This window comes from Trichomycterus rosablanca, chromosome 6 (assembly GCF_030014385.1).
Source record: "Trichomycterus rosablanca isolate fTriRos1 chromosome 6, fTriRos1.hap1, whole genome shotgun sequence".
NCBI lineage: Eukaryota > Metazoa > Chordata > Actinopteri > Siluriformes > Trichomycteridae > Trichomycterus > Trichomycterus rosablanca.
Window position 1 is genome coordinate 43,979,146 of NC_085993.1, and position 20,691 is coordinate 43,999,836.

The 20,691-nt window shown below is 39.0% G+C and overlaps 1 protein-coding gene across 1 annotated transcript; it reads left to right on the forward strand.

Annotated features, from left to right (window-relative positions):
- The first annotated feature begins 1,096 nt into the window (after positions 1-1,096).
- Positions 1,097-15,610, forward strand: zgc:158846 (uncharacterized protein LOC100009654 homolog). The gene is made up of 9 exons (XM_062997034.1): positions 1,097-1,474; positions 4,836-5,044; positions 6,488-6,548; positions 6,724-6,819; positions 7,676-7,840; positions 7,982-8,107; positions 13,064-13,284; positions 14,978-15,021; positions 15,165-15,610. Exons 1-9 carry the CDS (start codon positions 1,097-1,099, stop codon positions 15,266-15,268), a joined length of 1,404 nt encoding a protein of 467 aa, XP_062853104.1. The 3' UTR covers positions 15,269-15,610.
- The last annotated feature ends 5,081 nt before the right edge of the window (positions 15,611-20,691 follow it).

A 20,691-nucleotide genomic window follows, 5' to 3' on the forward strand; every position in this document is an offset into this window, starting at 1 on the left:
CTTCTCATAAACACGGGACACCACCCAGACTAACATTGCAACAGTTACAGCCTCTATAAAAGTGTTATCTTCCAAGCACGTTATGTAGCCAGAGGAATTATTTTTCAAGCACTGGGTAGTGAGATCAATCATTTACCGAGAACTACACAAAAGGTGTATTGATCATATTCCAGTGTATTGATAAAAATTGTGATAAAGAGGTTTATAATATATAAAAAAGAAATAAAAGTCAGTTTTATGTGTAGTGTTTTAATAGGATTAAAACAATAAGGTAAGTTAGATAGTGAAAAGCATTTACTGAAGGTGTGTAAAGTTTCATACGCAATGTGTGTAGGAAGATTTCCAAGACCTTCAACATTTCTAGAGAAACCATTGGGAGTAGTGTGGGTCATAGGAGATGGCTTAAAATTTTGTCCAGATGCCTTAGCAATCCTATCAGAACAATAATATGATTAATAAATCTATGGGTTACTGCAAATTACCTTAAGCTGGGACAAATGTGTCAGTGGCAACCATAAGAAAATCACTTAACAACTAAGGACCTAATGTTATTTTTTAATGAATTGACTATATTCACAGTATTTTGTATGGTACACAGTGAAAATATTATTTGCAATCTTAATTTAAAAATTAAATTATTTTAAGATTTAAAAAATCTGTTAATATTTACAAAGTTTGGTTAAAAGTTTCTTTGCACTTTGTCAGGTCCAGTTGAGTTAATCACAGGTTCTTGTTTTTATTGATTCTGGAAATTATGTGTATATTTTTTGTGTTGTTTTCAGTTAAACACCTGTAAAAATCACTGCTTTTTTTTTTTTTTTTTTTTTTTGGATCTAACTTCTATTGAATGAGGCTTGTATAATACAGTTACACTGGAAGTACTTGTGTAGGATAGTGATGGTTAATGTGTAACATAAAGGTTATATTAAGTTAACCTTTTCCCAACTTTTATCACAATCAACCAATCTTTAGAGCCTTTAATCCGCTCTATAAAAGAGCATGGACAGACCTGTATTCACCAGTCGGCTGCTTTCACATCCAGGTTGGTCCACCCTGTGATCTCTTTTTCATCATCTGCTGTTCAGTGATGTCCACTATGCAGAAAAGCACCAGAACTACCGGTTCCTACAGCAGCCGTTCCTCCCCAGGCGTAGCTTCCACCATCACAAGGAAGAGCTACTCAGTGCACAGCTCCTATGGCGGTGCTTCCAGCAGGCCTATTTCTGCATTTGGGGGGTTTAAAATTGTTGGAGGCTCAAGCGCGAACTCTGGATTGTATGATGGTGATCTGAATTATGCATACAGAGTGGGTGCAGGTTCCAATGTGTTCCCCTTAGTAACAGCTGTAACGGTCAACCAAAGCCTACTGGCTCCACTCAACGTGGATATTGACCCTGAATTCCAGGCCATTAAACATCATGAGAAAGAACAGATCAAGACCCTCAACAACCGATTTGCCTCCTTCATTGATAAAGTAAGACAATTTAAGATCTCTTAATTGTTTTTTTTCTTCTGTCATTAATTGCGAATTTAAATTTACTGAATTTAAAATGCTTGAGTGTCCTTTTGAACTGCTATGTCTAAATGTGATACTGAGTTTTGTAATGGCACAGTGATGTGTAGACTAATACACTGCAGGCTTATACACTGCAATAAGCAATCTTTTTTAATTTCATATTTTTAATGAACAATTAACAAACAAGTCGAGTGTACATGTGCTTGGAGGGGGCATTATTGTGATTTTAATTTTTTTTTCTGTGATTAAAGGATTAGAACACATACTTTTTTCATTATTTTTTTTGCAATTCAGTGTCAGTTTCTAGAAATATGTTCGGTTACATATAGACATTCAACAATTAATGTTTCCGAGAATATAGTAAAATGAAGCACTTAATAAGATTACATTTTGCACATGCAATGCAAATTGTAGTAGTATTGTTTGTGGTTATCTGCCAGTAAATGCTTCTCCATGGCATGCCTTTTGAACAATCTGGCGCCATGGAGGTGGTGTCTGATGGTACATTTGAAGATGTAATCTTTTTTCTGTAATCTTTGGGGATTATTTTTTGCCTCTTTTACTATCCTCTGCACTATGTGCGGGTACAAAATAGACCTGGGTCCTCGTCCAGGCAAGTTTGTTGCAGTTCCAACTTTTTCAGACTGTATATATGAGAACTTTTACTCAAGTATCTGTAACAGGTCGCTTTTCATCGAGCACTTCCGACTGTGGCAGGAAGCGCAACTCAGAGCAACCCAGTGTAGTTCTAAAAGGACTACACGTCCCAGGGGGTACAGCGCTTATTAACGCTGATTCGGTTACTTAATGAGGCCCTTTGCTTTGATAATATCCCATCCAGTAAGGTAGATGGTCGGATATGCGATGCTTTTTTACATTTAAACAAAAGTTCTCTTTATTAACGGTTTTTGTTCCTTGTAAGTGGATCTCAGATCCTTTCCTTCAATTTCGATTCCAGTTTTGCATCGCGAACTCGGAGTTCGGATCATCAACCCGACTCTTTTTGTTATTTCCTTTTTTGTATTTGTTAGGGTCGGGGTAGAAGCATTGGACTTTGATCGAGTGTAGGTGTATTGGTGGACTGAGAGGTTACTGCACTGGCATCGGTGGCAGTTTTAGATAGCGATCTCCCTCTTACCTTCAGACAATGTGTCGACGCTATTTTGATTCATTAAGTGAGTCGGTTCTCCGCTCACTCGTTATCGGGTTTGAATCGCCCTTCTTTATTAATATCCTCGGCTAGCTCACTTACCAGTGTGTGTGGAACTTAAAAGTTTATAGACACTGATCAACTTAAAAGTGTAAAATATGAATGGGAAAGGTGTTTTAATTACATTTTGTTTCTAAGAATTTCGAAGGGTGTTAGTAATTATAAAATAATTATTTTTTTCATGAGGTATTTTGGGGGCTGTGTGTGTGTGTGTGTCTTAAAAAATAATTGACAGTTTTAAAATTCTCTATGACCTTGTTATCATCCTCCATCAAGTTCTGTGTAGTGACCCACCTAAAAGGCTAAAGTTCACTTTCTGTCATAAATTCCAAGCAGTATATTTTACAGGCTTGTTATCAGCTTCAAACACCCACCCAAATTATATGGCTAAGAGCAAAAGATCACATTTATAATTATCACCACATATTGCGTTAATTCTCCTATTTGGTTCTATTAAGTCTTTAAAACTTTTTAGCTGTGTGTACTTTAGCTTGCCACTGGACTGGTAGCCTCAGGGGTGCATCTTTGGTATACTGTATGGCCAAAATTATTCTGATATCCCTCTCCTAATTGACACCACCCCTCCTGCAACCACATCTCCTGCTTGCAAATAATAATTATATAAATTCCATGCTATACAGTTTGAGGAAAGCTTTTTTTTAGTATGAAAAAGGTCCATAAAGACATGGTTTACCTGCAATGATCTCAAGATCTCCACTCTTAATGTTATTTGCGTGCAATTTCAACTATTCATGCACTTGTCTTTTAATCGGTTAACATCATGTCTTTTAATCGGTCAGCAAAACAGTTACTTATGACAAAACACAACACAAAGTAAAAAAAAACAAAAAAACAACATTGCTTGAAAAACTTGCTTCTCCCAGTAACAACGGTACCTGGCTGTAACTACTGGCTCCACTCAACCTGAAGATTGACCCTGAACTGCAGGCCATTATTCACGATAAAAAACACCACCTTAACTCTGCAAAGTAAAGACAAGAATGTGCTTTTTCTTTTGTCAGAAATGTAGTTGTGTGGTATCTGTACTACAAAGCGAAACAAGCTACAAAATGAAGTAACAAAAGTAAATAGCCCATTAAGTATTGAATTATTTACTTGTGGTTGTTAATGTGTACACTTGTGCTCATTGTGTGTTAAACAAAGGTTGTAAATGCTTCTATATAAAAGCACTGGAATCAGTTAGGGCTTGCTCTATTAAAGGCGTGTCAATCAGTGCGTTGTCAGCGTCAGATTGCCCGAATGTTAAATACAAGTCACTGACAGGTCCAAAGTTTACCTCATACTGTAAGCCTTAATTTATAGTCCAACCAAAGTACATGCTGCAAGTCATACTGTCTGATATCCATGATTCACAAGTAAACTCTTTGCCAAAGCAAAGATGCTTGTGTAGTGTGGAATTGTCTGAAATATTTGACTACTATTAAATAAAACATTAATAATGTAATAATGTCTTTTTTTTACCTCTTAGCAGTAAGAAATGGACAAGAAAGTAGCTACTTGTAAACGGGCTGCTTTGGCCCGTTGTACTCTTGTATTCAGTGTTTATTAATAAAACCCTACTGACAAGGATAAAGCAATTGAGGAAAATAAGATAAAATGAAAAATGTTATGTTTATGTATTTTTGTGTTGTTTTGCTTATTTTATGCTTAGTAAATGCTTATTTTACTGGATGGCAGAAGTATGACGTTTGCAATAGGTAGATTTGTCTGTATCATTAAACTGGTATCTTTACTGACTGTAAAGCTAGAGGTGTGTTGTAATACCTGTTTTATGAATTTTATAGGGCAATGATGAGAAAAGCATATTATTACATGCATTATTCTTCATAAATTACCTAAACAGTTTAAAATAACAGTCTGAAGACACTTGAACAAACATTAACATTTTATAAAATATACATTCTGGAAAGATCTCTGTATTGGCATTAGTACAAAACTAAATGTTATAACATGGCTACGCCACATAAGCCAGCTGAATAGTATTCCACAGTACCTGGCTCAGGTATTTTCAGGGCAGGAATGAAAATTGAATGCAGATTAAACAAATAAATGTAAATGTTCATCTGATACTCCGATGTCACACCACAGGTGCGTTTCCTGGAGCAGCAGAACAAACTGTTGGAGACCAAGTGGTCTCTTCTTCAGCAGAAGACCACCAGCCACTCTAACATAGAAGCCATGTTCGATGCCTACATTGCTAACCTGAGAAGACAGCTGGACAGCCTTGGAAATCAAAAACTGCGACTGGAGTCTGACCTGCAAAACTCAAAGCTCATGGTGGAAGATTTTAAATCTAAGTATGAAAGCATTTTAACAGTCAGTACAAATTAAAAACATTAACAAAGTCATGCTGAGTAATTAGAAGGATTATATGGCAACATTGCTCTGTAAGGTTCTTTTGGCATAACATGACAGAGAGCCAGAATGTTTAGTGAAATATCAAAGTGCAGGTTTAAATCCAAATAATTGCGTGTCCGTTTTATAGATGTGTCCAGGAGAACATATTCTTTGGAATATATTTTCTGGAAAAAGAGTAACACACCTGTCTCATCTGTCAGTAAGATTGGCAGTGGCCAGCTGCTGGCATCTATAAACTTGTGTATGAACAAGATGGTAGTTTGTGCTCTCCTCATTTCCTCAACATGTCCTTAACATGTCTGTTGCTGTTACACAGTTTTCCATAAGTAGCCGTTTAAAGACAGTGGCTGTGTTTTTGCTTAGTGATCTAACATACACATATATACACACAGTTTTCGGTAATTAGTAACTAGTGAAGCCATGCTGCCAAACTGCAAATCAGAAAAACAAGTAGAATAAAGTATTTCATATTTAGTGCAAGCCTTAAGCAACACATTTTTTTTAATAAAACATGCACATACATTTAAGGTGGTTTAATAACTAGCTATAACTATAATAAGTAGCTATAACTATTACTAAAATTGTTCTGCATTTTTTCATGTGCAAGACTAAAAGATGATGGACTCTGAGGCGTTACAAGAACACCATCTTTGGGTGGACTTTTTTTTTTTCATTTTTCCCAGTTATCCTCCCAATCTAGTCATATCCAATTACCTGATTGCATTACTCTTTCTCTATACTGATGCTGATCTCCACTTCTGATGGAGGAGAGCGAGACTAACACGCGCCCCCTCTGACACATCTTTTCACATGCACAAGGCGCGTTCATATGCAGATCAGCTTTGTGTACGGAGAGCCACACCCTGATCAACGTATCAGCACTGATGTTGGTCAAGAAGTTGTTGTTCCAGTTTATTCCAAAGTTGTTCGGTAGAGGTGATGTCGGGGCAATGAGTTTCTTTTACATCTTTATAAACCTTCCCTAACTTATTGCTGTAAATAGGTTAAAGAAATAAAATTTTATTTAAATTATTGATTTATTGCACCTGTTAGTAATTGTTGTGGCTGAAACACATAAATTCAAAAGTAAAATGGGTGTCCCAATATTTTTTTGTTCATTTAGTGTACGTTATCCATTTATAACCATTTTCTTATTAACCCTGATTAGTTTTTCAGTTCATGTTGCTGAAAAGCATCCCTGTTTATAATAAACATGTATAGTTTTTAGTTCTTTGCAAGCAACCCAGATGTAAAGGCTCTTTTTCTGTAACACTATGAATATGTTTGATCCATTAGCATGGCCTTTAGTCACAGCTACTGTTAATTTTTAGTATATTAGCGTTATTCTGCTATTAAATCTTTTACTCAAACTTTCCTTATAGGTATGAAGAAGAGATCCATAAACGCAGCAAGTCTGAGGATACATTTGTACTTATTAAAAAGGTGAGTTACAGTATGTGTGACACACCTGTTAATTCTAAACTAATATCTTTCCAATTGTGAACCACTTATTTCTGTAATATAGTAAAATAATATGTGCATTATAATATGTGCAATTATTTTGGTAAAAATGTGAAATGTGTTCAAGTAAATAATCTAATGTGTCTTTATTTGGCAGGATACCGACCAGGCATTTATGACAAGGGTAGAGCTGGAGGCCATGCTGAACAGCCTGACTGATGAGATTGAGTTTCTAAGACTGATCTATGAAGCAGTATGTTTTTTTTTATTTGTTGTTTTTATGACACAGTATAAGTAAATTATAATCTATGGTTAGCAAACAGTACATGTAACCATACTTTCAAAGTACTTAATCTTCTTATTTAACATGATAAGATACAGTATATGGCCATTCCATTGGCCATTCCTTGTTTCCTTGCGCAAGGCACCCTGGGCGGGGCTCCTGTCCATCACAGGGCAGACACACACACACATACACACACCCATTCACCTATAGGGCAATTGAGTGTCTCCAATTAACCTGACTGCATGTTTTTGGACTGTGGGAGGAAACCGGAGCTCCCTGAGGAAACCCACACAGACACGGGGAGAACATGCAAACTCCGCACAGAAAGAACCCGGAATGCCCCACCTAGGGATCGAACCCAGGACCTTCTTGCTGTGAGGCGACAGTGCTACACTCCAAGCCACCGTGCCGCCCCAAGACCAAAGCTGTCAAGTTTTAATTCTAATTATTATAATAAATTTGAAAGATAACCATCCCCATCATGAGTACCCCCAAGGACAGTTCCTTTATACAGTAGATCATGATAACCACCTCACTTAAACAAAGGAGTTAAATGTAACATTCAGTATACATACCACATTGCCCCCTGTGTTTAAGTATTAAAAAAACAAACAAGTCAAAACTGAAAAGGAAAAAAAAACAGATTAATGACCTTTATCATGAAGGCTTTATTAATATTTAAAAAATGATGTACATTGTGGTACCACATGTAGGTGCTGCGACAACCAATCAACCAAAATTAAAATAATTTTATTATAGCAGCTTGATGTAAACTTTCAGTAATATCCACATCTGCATCCTGTCTCTTCATTAACCTAAATAGGAGTTGCATGAGCTGCGATCTCAGATCAAGGACACATCAGTGACTGTTGAGATGGACAACAGCAGAAACCTGGACATGGATGCAATTGTGGCTGAAGTTCGTGCTCAGTATGAAGAAATCGCCAACCGCAGCCGTGCAGAAGCAGAGAGTTGGTACAGACAGAAGGTAAACCTACTCTCATGTCTCATTATGTTAATATTACTGGCTTATATTACATGTGCAGCTATTTTTTGGCCTCTAAGCTGTAACAACTTTTCACTTTGGAAAATAAAATCTACCTTGTTTGTGTGAATGTGTGTATCACAGTATGAAGAGATGCGGGTGACCGTTACTACACGTAGTGAAAACCTGAAAATCACCAAGGCTGAAATTGCAGAATATACCCGCAAAATCAAAACCTTACAGACTGAAATTAATACTGTCAAGGGACTGGTAAGTGTTTTTATTTTATTATAAAGCCTAGCATCTGCAGCAGTTACAGGATCGCTTTTGTAATTTGTCAAAATAATTGTTACATACATTTAGATTTGTAAATTGTTAAGACTGTGTTAATACCATTGACATTGTTACCCATAAATAAGTAGTATGTTATTTTTGTACATCCAGACTTTAAGCTTTTTGGCTTTGGTTGGTGTAGCTGTTTAAATAACCGATGGGGTCAATTATATTCTAGTTTAATCTAGTCTAGTCTATACTTCAAAATAACTTTGCACTCAAGCTTATACATTGATCAGCCATAACATTAAAACCACCTCCTTGTTTGTACACTCACTGTCCATTTTATCAGCTCCACTTACCATATAGAAGCACTTTGTAGTTCGACAATTACTGACTGTAGTCCATCTCTTCCATTTCTCTGCATGCTTTCTTAGCCCCCTTTCATGCTTTTCTTCAATGGTCAGGACTCTCCCCGGACCACTACAGAGCAGGTATTATTATTATTATGGGTCATTCTCAGCACTGCAGTGACACTGACATGGTGGTGGTGTGTTAGTGTGTGTTGTGCTGTTATGAGTGGATCAGACACAGCAGTGCTTATGGTTTTTTAAACATCTCACTGTCACTGCTGGACTGAGAATAGTCCACCAACCAAAAATATATTTAGCCTATAGCGCCCTGTGGTCAGCGTCCTGTGACCACTGCTGAAGGTCTAGAATATGACCAACTCAAACAGCAGCAATAGATGAGCGATTATCTCTGACTTTACATCTACAAGGTGAACCAACTAGGTAGGAGTGTTTAATAGAGTGGACAGCGCTGCTGTGTCTGATCCACTAATACCAGCACAACACACACTAACACACCACCACCATGTCAGTGTCACTGCAGTGCTAAGAATGATCCACCACCTAAATAATACCTGCTCTGTGGTGATCCTGTGGGGGTCCTGACCATTGAAGAACAGAGTAAAAGCAGGTTAAAATGTATGTAGAGAAATAGATGGACTACAATCAGTAATTGTAGAACTACAAAGTGCTTCTATATGGTAAGTGGAGCTGATAAAATGGACAGTAAGTGTAGAAACAAGGAGGTGGTTTTAATGTTAAGGCTGATCAGAGTATATCTATTTTACCACAGTGCATCAATAATAGCTTTGTCGATGGTTGAGGGTTTAAATCCTGGCCATTTATAACCTGACTCAGCCAGTCATTCCCTGTTGGGCCCTTTAGCAAGGCCTCTCGGTTCCATGGGCACTTTGACCTCAAGTTTCAAATAAGCTGGGATATGTGAAGAACGGAATTTCATTGTACTGTACAAGTGTATAATTAAATACGACAGTAAAGACATTCTTCTAAATAAGCCCAAAGCAAGAATGCAGGACCTGTCTGCACAATACAGGTATTACAGATGTATTTGTAAGAACTGTAGAGAGTGGTTAGCATTAACCTCTGTCAATGTCAATGGGGTTTACCTGCCGAATTGTCCACCAGGAACTGATGTCCTGGGTGTGCCGCCTTTGGTTTATCGGGTTTGTAATAAACAACCTAGATTAAGCAAATAACTGATGCAAATGTCAACTCATCCCGCAAGCACTGATTTCATGATATCGTCATGAGATGCATTTAATGCTTTAAATGTCACTCCAGTCAGGTCAGGTTAACTTGTATGGCACCATTTAAAAATTTTCTTTTTCCACAAAATACATAAAAATGAAACATGTACAGTGTATCACAAAAGTGAGTACACCCCTCACATTTCTGCAAATATTTCATTATATCTTTTCATGGGACAACACTATAGACATGAAACTTGGATATAACTTAGAGTAGTCAGTGTACAGCTTGTATAGCAGTGTAGATTTACTGTCTTCTGAAAATAACTCAACACACAGCCATTAATGTCTAAATAGCTGGCAACATAAGTGAGTACACCCTTAAGTGAACATGTCCAAATTGTGCCCAAATGTGTCGTTGTCCCTCCCTGGTGTCATGTGTCAAGGTCCCAGGTGTAAATGGGGAGCAGGGCTGTTAAATTTGGTGTTTTGTGTACAATTCTCTCATACTGGCCACTGGATATTCAACATGGCACCTCATGGCAAAGAACTCTCTGAGGATGTGAGAAATAGAATTGTTGCTCTCCACAAAAATGGCCTGGGCTATAAGAGGATTGCTAACACCCTGAAACTGAGCTACAGCAAGGTGGCCAAGGTCATACAGCGGTTTTCCAGGACAGGTTCCACTCGGAACAGGCTTCGCCAGGGTCGACCAAAGAAGTTGAGTCCACGTGTTCGGCGACATATCCAGAGGTTGGCTTTAAAAAATAGACACATGAGTGCTGCCAGCATTGCTGCAGAGGTTGAAGACGTGGGAGGTCAGCCTGTCAGTGCTCAGACCATACGCCGCACACTGCATCAACTCGGTCTGCATGGTCGTCATCCCAGAAGGAAGCTGACGCACAAGAAAGCCCGCAAACAGTTTGCTGAAGACAAGCAGTCCAAGAACATGGATTACTGGAATGCCCTGTGGTCTGACGAGACCAAGATAAACTTGTTTGGCTCAGATGGTGTCCAGCATGTGTGGCGGTGCCCTGGTGAGAAGTACCAAGACAACTGTATCTTGCCTACAGTCAAGCATGGTGGTGGTAGCATCATGGTCTTGGGCTGCATGAGTGTTGCTGGCACTGGGGAGCTGCAGTTCATTGAGGGAAACATGAATTCCAACATGTACTGTGACATTCTGAAACAGAGCATGATCCCCTCCCTTCGAAAACTGGGCCTCATGGCAGTTTTCCAACAGGATAACGACCCCAAACACAACCTCCAAGATGACAACTGCCTTGCTGAGGAAGCTGAAGGTAAAGGTGATGGACTAAACCCAATTGAGCACCTGTGGCACATCCTCAAGTGGAAGGTGGAGGAGTTCAAGGTGTCTAACATCCACCAGCTCTGTGATGTCATCATGGAGGAGTGGAAGAGGATTCCAGTAGCAACCTGTGCAGCTCTGGTGAATTCCATGCCCAGGAGGGTTAAGGCAGTGCTAATAATGGTGGTCACACAAAATATTGACACTTTGGGCACAATTTGGACATGTTCACTGTGGGGTGTACTCACTTATGTTGCCAGCCATTTAGACATTAATGGCTGTGTGTTGAGTTATTTTCAGAAGACAGTAAATCTACACTGCTATACAAGTTGTACACTGACTACTCTAAGTTATATCCAAGTTTTATTTCTATAGTGTTGTCCCATGAAAAGATATAATAAAATATTTGCAGAAATGTGAGGGGTGTACTCACTTTTGTGATACACTGTAAAATAAAATGTACATTAGAAGTCAACATGCTCAAAATAGCCAGATAATTATACCAAAGTTAAGTATTAGCTTATTGAAACATGATAATTGTCAGCATAAGGGATTTTACATGGGTCCGGCTCCACCTGGAAAGGTTGGGTGCAAGGCAGGAATACACCCTGAACAAAGCACGAATCTAATGCAAGGCAGCACACACACCCACTCACACACCCACTTTCTATTCACTTACACCTAGAACAGAACACCTAATCCAGCTCCTGAATGTTTCCTGAGTGAAAGGAAACCCGAGTACCCGGAGAAAACTTGCACAAACATGAAGTGAACATTTCTTCACTATCAATCTTGTATTACATTTAAAAACAATATTAATGTAAAAAATATCTGTATTTAAAGACCCTGCATTTAAGTTTTAGAAAACATTAAAGTTTTGAAGGTACCATGTGGTGTTGAAGTATTGTCAATGATCAACACACAATATTTATAGCATAAAAGATGGTTGACTGGAACATCAAATCTGAGTTGATACCTCAGCCCTTACATACAGTTATTAAAATTAATTACTAGGACTAGCTGACAATGCAAATGCTTCAAATTGTCTTACTAAAACCCACTATGTCATAGTTAGGACTTTTTACTTTTTGGGGTAGGATGGAAGTAATTAATAAAGATTTTATGTGGATGTCATGCTATGACCAGCATCTTAACTAAACTTTATTTGAAATATTTCAAATAAAGGTCATGCAAGAGAGAACCCAACTGTCCCTTGTGGTTAACAGCCCAGCTATTCAGTTTATTCCCAGTTTTTTTAATGTTTTTTTTTTTCTTTGAGTAAACACAATTTTCAAATAATGCCTAAAATATTGCTTTAAATGTTTCTTATGTTAGATAAAGCATTAAAATAGTGTGAAAAATATTTAGAACATGAGATTAAATTAGAGTTTAAATAAAATTCTGTACCAGAAAACATACTTGATGTAAATTATTTAAAACCTTGTTGTAGTGTTTTTTTCTCCCTCTTTTTCTCTGATTTCCCCCCCCCCCCCCAATTTTCTCACCTAATCTAGTCGTATCCAATTACCCTGTTTGCATTATGCTTCACCTCTACCGATACAACCCTCCACTGCTGACTGAGGAGTTTCGCAACTCACACATGCCCCCACCGACATGTGATCAGTACCGACTGCCTCTTTTCACCTGCACGAGGCGAGATCATATGTGGACCAGCTCTGTGCATGGAGAGTCACACCCTGATCAGCATTATTCCCCAACTCTGTGCAGGTGCCATCAATCAGCCAGGAGAGGTCGTAATTGCACCAGTTATGAGGAACCTTGGTCCAGCTTTTCCCACCCTGAACAACAGCCAATCGTCGTTCATGTGGCTGCCCAGCACAGCCGGATAGCAGAGCTGAGATTTGATATGATGTATTCGAAATCCCATCTCTGGTGTGCTAGTGTGTTTTACTGCTGCGCCACCTGAGCAGCTGTTGTAGTGTTTTTATTTAAAAACTTGTAAACTGAAGTTCATATGTGCTTTTTGTCATCAACTCATCAACTATTAAAAAGAAATATTAAGCTCTCTTTTAACACCTATTAATAATATCAGAAAAGTCTAATGCATAATCTTTACTGTTTTCAGTACTCGAATCAGGAGGCTAAGGTCAGAGAAGCAGAGGAAAGGGGAGAGGCAGCAGTAAAAGAGGCTATACTACGGATACAGGAGCTCGAAGAGGCCCTAAAACAAGCTAAGCGGGACATGACCCGGCAAGTGCGCGAGTATCAGTCTCTTATGAACATCAAACTTGCCCTGGACATTGAGATCGCCACCTACAGGAAACTGCTAGAAGGAGAAGAAAGCAGGTAGGATGGAGCACTTTGTGCTGACCTTAAATTTTTCTTTCATTTTCATTTACTGCTTCATTCTGCTCATGGTTGCTGTGGTTCCAGTTCAGTTGGGGGCAAGGCATGAACACACCCTTGGCAAAGTGCCAATCCCTCGCAGGGCTTTGGCCACCTTTAGATATACCCGAACATGTCTGTATAGATGCCTGGTCTGTTGAGTTCTGGGATAAACTACTACACTGCACAAGCATCTTATAATAATAATTATTATTATTTTTATTGATAATAATAATAATTAGCACTGAAGTGATATTTTATCCCAATAATCATTATTTGTACTTGATATTTCACCTCAAAAAACTTGATCACCGATCAGCCATAACATTATAACCACCTCCTTGTTTCTACACTCACTGTCCATTTTATCAGCTCCACTTCTATATGGTAAGTGGAGCTGATAAAATGGACAGTAAGTGTAGAAACAAGGAGGTGGTTTTAATGTTATAACTGATTAGTGTATACACTTTTAAATTCAATTTGACTGTTGCTGCTATCTAGCAAATTTCCCCTGAAGTACCAGAAGCTTTATTAGTTCTTTTTTGTATTTACTGACTTTTTCTACCCAGGAAGAAACTAGGCAACCTTGCAGGCTGAATACAACTTGTGCTGGTGTATGTTATTAGTTTAAATGCAAACATATTTCTCCTTCTATCTACTGGCATGTCTTGTTCATGTATGTGCTCAAGTTTAAGTAAAGAATGTAGTGCTACTGTGTACTAGGTATGAAAATGTACCATTTTTATTATTTAGGTATATGTAGACTTATGACATATGTAGAATGTAATGTATTCTTGATTTGTGAATAACATGCCACCACCCTGATCTATATGTATTTTAACATCTAAACTTACTTTATTTGCAGCATGCACAAAAACATAACTGTAAAGCTTGACAACAATGGTGGGCTTTTAATATTAAATCATTGCTGTATATTAAAAAAGTTCTAAATAATTTTGAAATAAAAACAAGTGTTTTTTTTATATATCAGGGAAAAATAACAGTAAGGGTTAAATGTTTGCATTTGGCGCAGCAGTAAAAACACACGCTGTCAAATCAGAGCTAGGAATACATTGTATCAAGTCTCAGCTCTGCCTGCCGGCTGGGCTGAGCAGCCGCATGAACAAAAATTGGCCTGTTGTTCATATAGGGGTGGTGTATTAAGCCGGATAGGGACTCTCTCATAACGAATGCAACAACGACCTCTGCTGGCTGATTGATGGCGCCTGCACAGAGACAGGGAAAGAGTGCGGATCAGGGTGTGTCTCTCCGTACACAGAGCTGGTCTGCAGCTGATCTCGTCTGGTGTAGGTGACAAAATGCATACAGCTACGTGTCGGAGGGGGTGTGGGTTAGCTTCGTTCTCCTCAATCAGAGATGGGGCCAGCATTAATGGAGAGGAAGCGTGACGCAATCGGGCAATTGGACGTGCTAAAAGGGAGAAAAAGGGGGGAAAAGGTATATTAAAAAAAATGCTGCATTTTTAAGGTTCATGATGTCACACATGTATAAGGTTGACCAGTCACACCACTAATCTACGCTTAAGGATCATATAGATGTAGAAATCAAAATACTACAGTACAACAGTTCAACAATATGAATATTTTTTTAACTTTATTAAATAATATTTTAATTCATTTGAATCTTTCTCTAGACTGGTTCATGGAATTCAGGCAGTCAGTATCTCCAGACAGACCTGTGAGTTCCACTGTATTATTTATTTCTTAACTTTGTATTCTACACCTTTTTTTAAACTCTTTTTTATGAATAACCTATTTAATTCTTAACATTTTTATTCTTGCTGTATTTGTAACTTAGATGTAACGTTGTGTCTCTTGCAGCCTTAATGTCCCAGTCTCTGGAAAGCAGCATTATTTCATCTCACACTGCTCGTGCTTCCAGTGAGAAAAGCTTCTCCAGTTCAACGACCATGAAAACTGACTAGACGACCATCACACTTGAGTGGACAGAGGACAACTTCAAGTCTAAAATGCCAGGAAGAAATAGCTCAACTGGCTTATTGAGAATGAGAGAGATCTATGTAGCTGTTTATGACACCTTTCCATTATATAATCCAAACATAATAATACTCGGGGCATAATTAGTGTAGTAAAACAGCACCTCCAACTTTCAACTTCAAATGCTATTTTTCAATTTTGTTCTCTCAAACAACTGTTTATCCATCATTTATTACCTGCACTTAATACTGCTGTGTTCTAATTCCTTATAATCAGTTATACTTTAGTCAAATAAAAAGGTGTAAAACATTGGCTGCTGGATCTGTCAGAAGAGCAACTTGTTTTTATTGCAGAAAAAAATAATAAAGTTTGTCTCTAAGGACACACCCTTAGTGTTCTCCTCTTTACTCACACTACAGTTCATATTACAGAAGTTCAGAGGTATTGAATTTCATGTGATTTACTGAAATTCTGAATCATGTGATTTACTGAATTTCAATGATTACTTAATAGGTTTCATTGTGTCTCACTAGACCAAAACTACACAGTCAAAAGTATGTTAGCACCCAGGTTTACTGGGTTTTTACACTTTCTAAAAAGCTAGATACCCTAACTTTAACTGCAACTCTAGAGTTAAGTTAGTGTAGAGTTCTGCACAGACACTTTACTTGCTGGTTTTAGCATTTCAGTATCCTCTGTTAACAGGTGCATAAAATATAGAAAATGAGATAGTGTTGGAATGTCCCATACCCAGTAGTTTGTCACATGTTTGGGGGTATTTTGGGATGTTCCCATACCCAGTAGTTAGCCACAAGTTTTGGGGGTCTGTTGGGATGTTCCACTCCCCAGTAGTTAGCCACATGTTTTGGGGGTCTGTTGGGATGTTCCACCCCCAGTAGTTAGTCACATGTTTTGGGGGTATGTTGGGATGTTCCATTACCCAGTAGTTAGCCACATGTTTGGGGGTCTGTTGCCCTTCATCCAAATTTAGCTTGAGGTGATCAGGTTATGCTTTCCTCTGCATTGTCTACATGGAAGCTAGATAAAGGCTACCTTTTCACCCCAATGTAGGTGAATGGATGTATTACCAGGTTTATGTATACAGATTTTCAGGCGTACATCTTACTAAGCTGTCCTTCTACTAATGGCTTAACAGTATTAAATTATGTTTTAGAAGTCCAATGATCTGGAACTACAACCGAGGAATTTCTTAATGATTTTTTATCTGCATCTGCAATATGAGACCACATATTGCAGTGCAGACTGCAGGGCCTGCTTTGGTTTTGGCAAAACAGATCATTCTAAGAAACTGTTTTAAAATGTATTGCAACAGCTTGTAGAATGCCATTCCTGTTTGTGGTAGAACTGGAGTGACCTGCACAGAGCCCAGACCTTAACCCTGTCCAACACCTTTTGAATGAATTTAAATACCAAAATGTGGAGGCCATTTCAGGAGCAGTGGAGGATTAAGTCTATTGTATATTTATTCCCATGGTTTTGGAATGCGTCCACAACCTCTTAACGATTAAAGTGTATATAAATGTGTCACACCCTGTTTTGGACTGCTCCGGACACACCCTATAATTAGATGTGCATGTATAGTTTTTTAAAGCCATTTTTGCTCTGTTGACAGCAGAGTATGTAAATTTGTATACCTCTCCCTTCACTAGAACTAAGAGACCTAGTCCAAAAAATTCAGCCCCTCAAAAAAAACTATTTTTTGGAATTAAACAGTATTCCTGGCATATACCCAACCCAGATCTGTTCATCAAATCAGCAGATAACAAAGCATTACTTATTACTCCAGAGAAAGTGTTTCTACTGCAAACAGGTTTGCAATGGTGGTGTGGGTGTGTCTGTTACTGCAGTTGAAATTTACCATTACACGTGATAATCAGGCTTGTTTGCTGCCACTCAGTCATAAAATCTGTAGATCTACTGTTTTGAATTACTTAAAAAGCAAGGGGTAAGCAGGGATGTAATCATAAAGAGGCCCAGATTTAAAAGTAAATACAAAACACTCTTAAAGACACAAAACATACTCAGTTTTTTCCTCACCTCCGACTCAAGTCATTCATGCCATGACAGATGTTGGCTTTTGCACTTTTCACAGATAACCGTCATGAATGTCCTCTTTTTTTTGGCACAGATATCTTGAGGTTCATTTTCCTAAGCAAGCTTGAACTTGCAGACTCATGTGACTACATCACACGTTTCCGCTCTCTTTTGGTCCATCTGAAATGAGCTCAGACCCAGAGAACTCTGCATAGAATTGATGTATGGCTTTGTCTTTGCTTAATAGAGTTTCCGCTCAGCAGCGGACTGTGTTAAGTGACAACAGTTTTACGAAGTACTTCTGCACATGTGACAATATTTATGTAAAAACAGTGTGGCTTGCCGCTCAGGTGGCGCAGCGGTTAAAAGAAACGCGCTGCAACCAGGGCTGGATTCTGAGAAGCGTGGTATCGAATCCAGCCTTGCTTTACCGGTTCGAAGCTGAGTGGCTATATGAGCAACGATTGGCCGGTTGCTCATGTGGGGGGTGGGACAAAGAACCGGATGTGGGTCTCTCTCTGTCAGAATGCGATTGCGTTCTCTGCCGGCTGATTGGAGGCGCTTACACAGAGATGGGAGAGGGTGCCCTTAGGGTGTGTCTCTCCGCATGCAACGCTAGGTGGCGCCAAACTCGTCAATGTGTGGGTGGCAAAGATGCATCTGGCTGCTGCTCGTGTTTCGGAGGGGATACGGGTTAGCTTCAATCACCTCCGTCAGGGCAGGGTTCGGCATAGACAGAGAGGAAGCACGATGCTAATTGAACAATTGGATGCGCTAAAAGGGGAGGAAAAAAAAAAAAAAAAAAAAAAAAAAAAAAACAGTGTGGCTTAACTACTCTGTAAATCTTCGATGTTATATTGGCCCTGTCCTAGTTTTTTTCTTGAGGGTGTTAAAACTGTAACTGTAACTTATTAAAATTGATACAAATACCAGGCCATGACATATATCCCATTTATCATTATATAATATCATCTTTTTACAAGGCATTGTAAGTTTTTGACAGATCTGGAATTAGTAAGTTATTTAACTGCAACTTGAAAGCTCTCTTTTTAGAATTCTTTATACAAGACCATAGCCATGAATTAAATTTGAGGGGTGGTCCTGTCAATTTAAAACATTTCTGTCAAATCAACCACTGAGGGATCCTAATATTACGCAAAGCTAAGTAAAATACAGTGGTACTATGTAACTTAATGTCCCCTAATTTCAAAATCTTTGAAACTCAACACACTTTGTCAAGAAATTTGTACCCTTAAACTCAACATTTGTGTTTGCGACTGCTGCTTTGTTTAGTGCTCGGATTAGGTGGTGCGGTAAAATGTCATCAAAGTGCGAATGTCAGACCATCTGCATTTGTGTGGAATAACCGTCAAATCCAGTCTGAAAGCATCCACATCAAGGACGGAATAAGGATAGTCTGGGCCCCTGGGCTCTTATAACCAGGGCCCTCTAAAAATATGCCCCCCTCTTTCCTAGGACCCCTAATAGCCAGAAGTCGAAGTCAGAGCAGTGCCACAATGCCTCATCCATTGTCATAAGGGGCCCAAAAGCATGGCTAGGGCCCAAAAGCATGGCTAGGGCCCCCAAAAGCATGGCTAGGGCCCAAAAGCATGGCTAGGGGCCCCAAAAGCATGGCTAGGGCCCCCAAGAGGCCTTGGGGTCAAAGTCCCTAATAGTCAGAGGATCCTTAAAATGGAGGGCCCTCAGAAATAAAAATATATTGTATCATAAATGTTGATAGGTATCGCAAAATGTTTTGGGCCAGGGCCCCCCCGGGGCCCCCTGACCTCAAGGGCCCCTGGGCACTGGCCCGGTCAGTAATCCAGCCATGATCCACATGTATGTGTTTAGCTGGATTTTCCTCACTGTTTCACTTTTAAACTTGTGTTATAGCTCGAGGTTCTGAGAAACTGTGATAATCAGCTTTTCCAAGAGTCTAAAAAGCTTATCGTTAAAAAAAGCTCAATGTGACGATGTATTAAAAGAACGCCTAGAAAAACTAAAACTCTCTTAATTATTGCTGCTCATAAGTTCTCTCCACTAATTAAGAAGCATAAGGAAACAATAAAGAAGTAAAGGTAAAGTGCAGGTTTTATTGTATTTTTTTTAATTAATTTTTAACTGTTTTTTAATTGTATTTTAGTTTTTTTTATATTATATTTGTTATTTTTTGTGTATAAGTGTCAAAAACAACTCCATTATTTCACATTAGCCTAAAATATATGCAGTTCCACTGGACCATGGAACACATTCACAGGTTTTTCATACATCCTTATGGGAAAAAATACCTTGAAACTCAACGCCTTTTAAACTCAATGCCACTCCCAGAACCAATTCACGTTGAATTTCAAGGTACCACTGTTTGTTTATTTATAATTTTACATCAGTATATTAGGGGGCACATTTGAGCATATCTGAACATTGTGATTACGGCTTTGACTCCTTGACTTTTAACCACTGTGTCTCGGTGTTGCCAGAAGAGGGCGCACACTGAAAACACTTGTGCTATGCAATAGCAATAAATACTACATCAATCATATTGTTACCTAGTGGTGGAATAATGTTTATAGACATTTGTACATTGCAACAGCATGTATAACTATTTAGGTAAACATTGTGGTGTAATTTGCAGTTATAATGTTTACATTGTCTTTTTATTTTCTTTTTATCCCGGTCAGGGTCTCAGTGGGTCTGCCTTCCTTGGAATCATGGCTGGATTACTGACCGGGCCAGTGGGGCCAGCGCCCAGGGGCCCTTGAGGTCAGGGGGCCCCGGGGGGGCCCTGGCCCAAAACATTTTGCGATGCCTATCAACATTTATGATACAATATATTTTTATTTCCGAGGGCCCTCCATTTTAAGGATCCTCTGACTATTAGGGACTTTGACCCCAGGGCCTCTTGGGGGCCCTAGCCATGCTTTTGGGGCCCCTAGCCATGCTTTTGGGGCCCCTAGCCATGCTTTTGGGCCCTAGCCATGCTTTTGGGGGCCATAGCCATGCTTTTGGGCCCTAGCCATGCTTTTGGGCCCCTTATGAAAATGGATGAGGCGTTGTGGCACTGCTCTGACTTCGACTTCTGGCTATTAGGGGTCCTAGGAAAGAGGGGGGCATATTTTTAGAGGGCCCTGGTTATGAGAGCCCCTACCAGAGGGCCCTTGATCACGAGGGCCCCTGCTATGGGGCCCTTGACTTCCATAGAAGTCGTTTACCATGGCTCCTTGACTTTCTAGGGACCTACAAATTGCCAGGCAAGCTACCATATTTCATAACAGACGTTTTGTTGCAAATATGCGATTCAGGCCCTTACTTAATGTTTCTGAATTTGTATTGTTTCAAAATTATTATGTTCAATTTC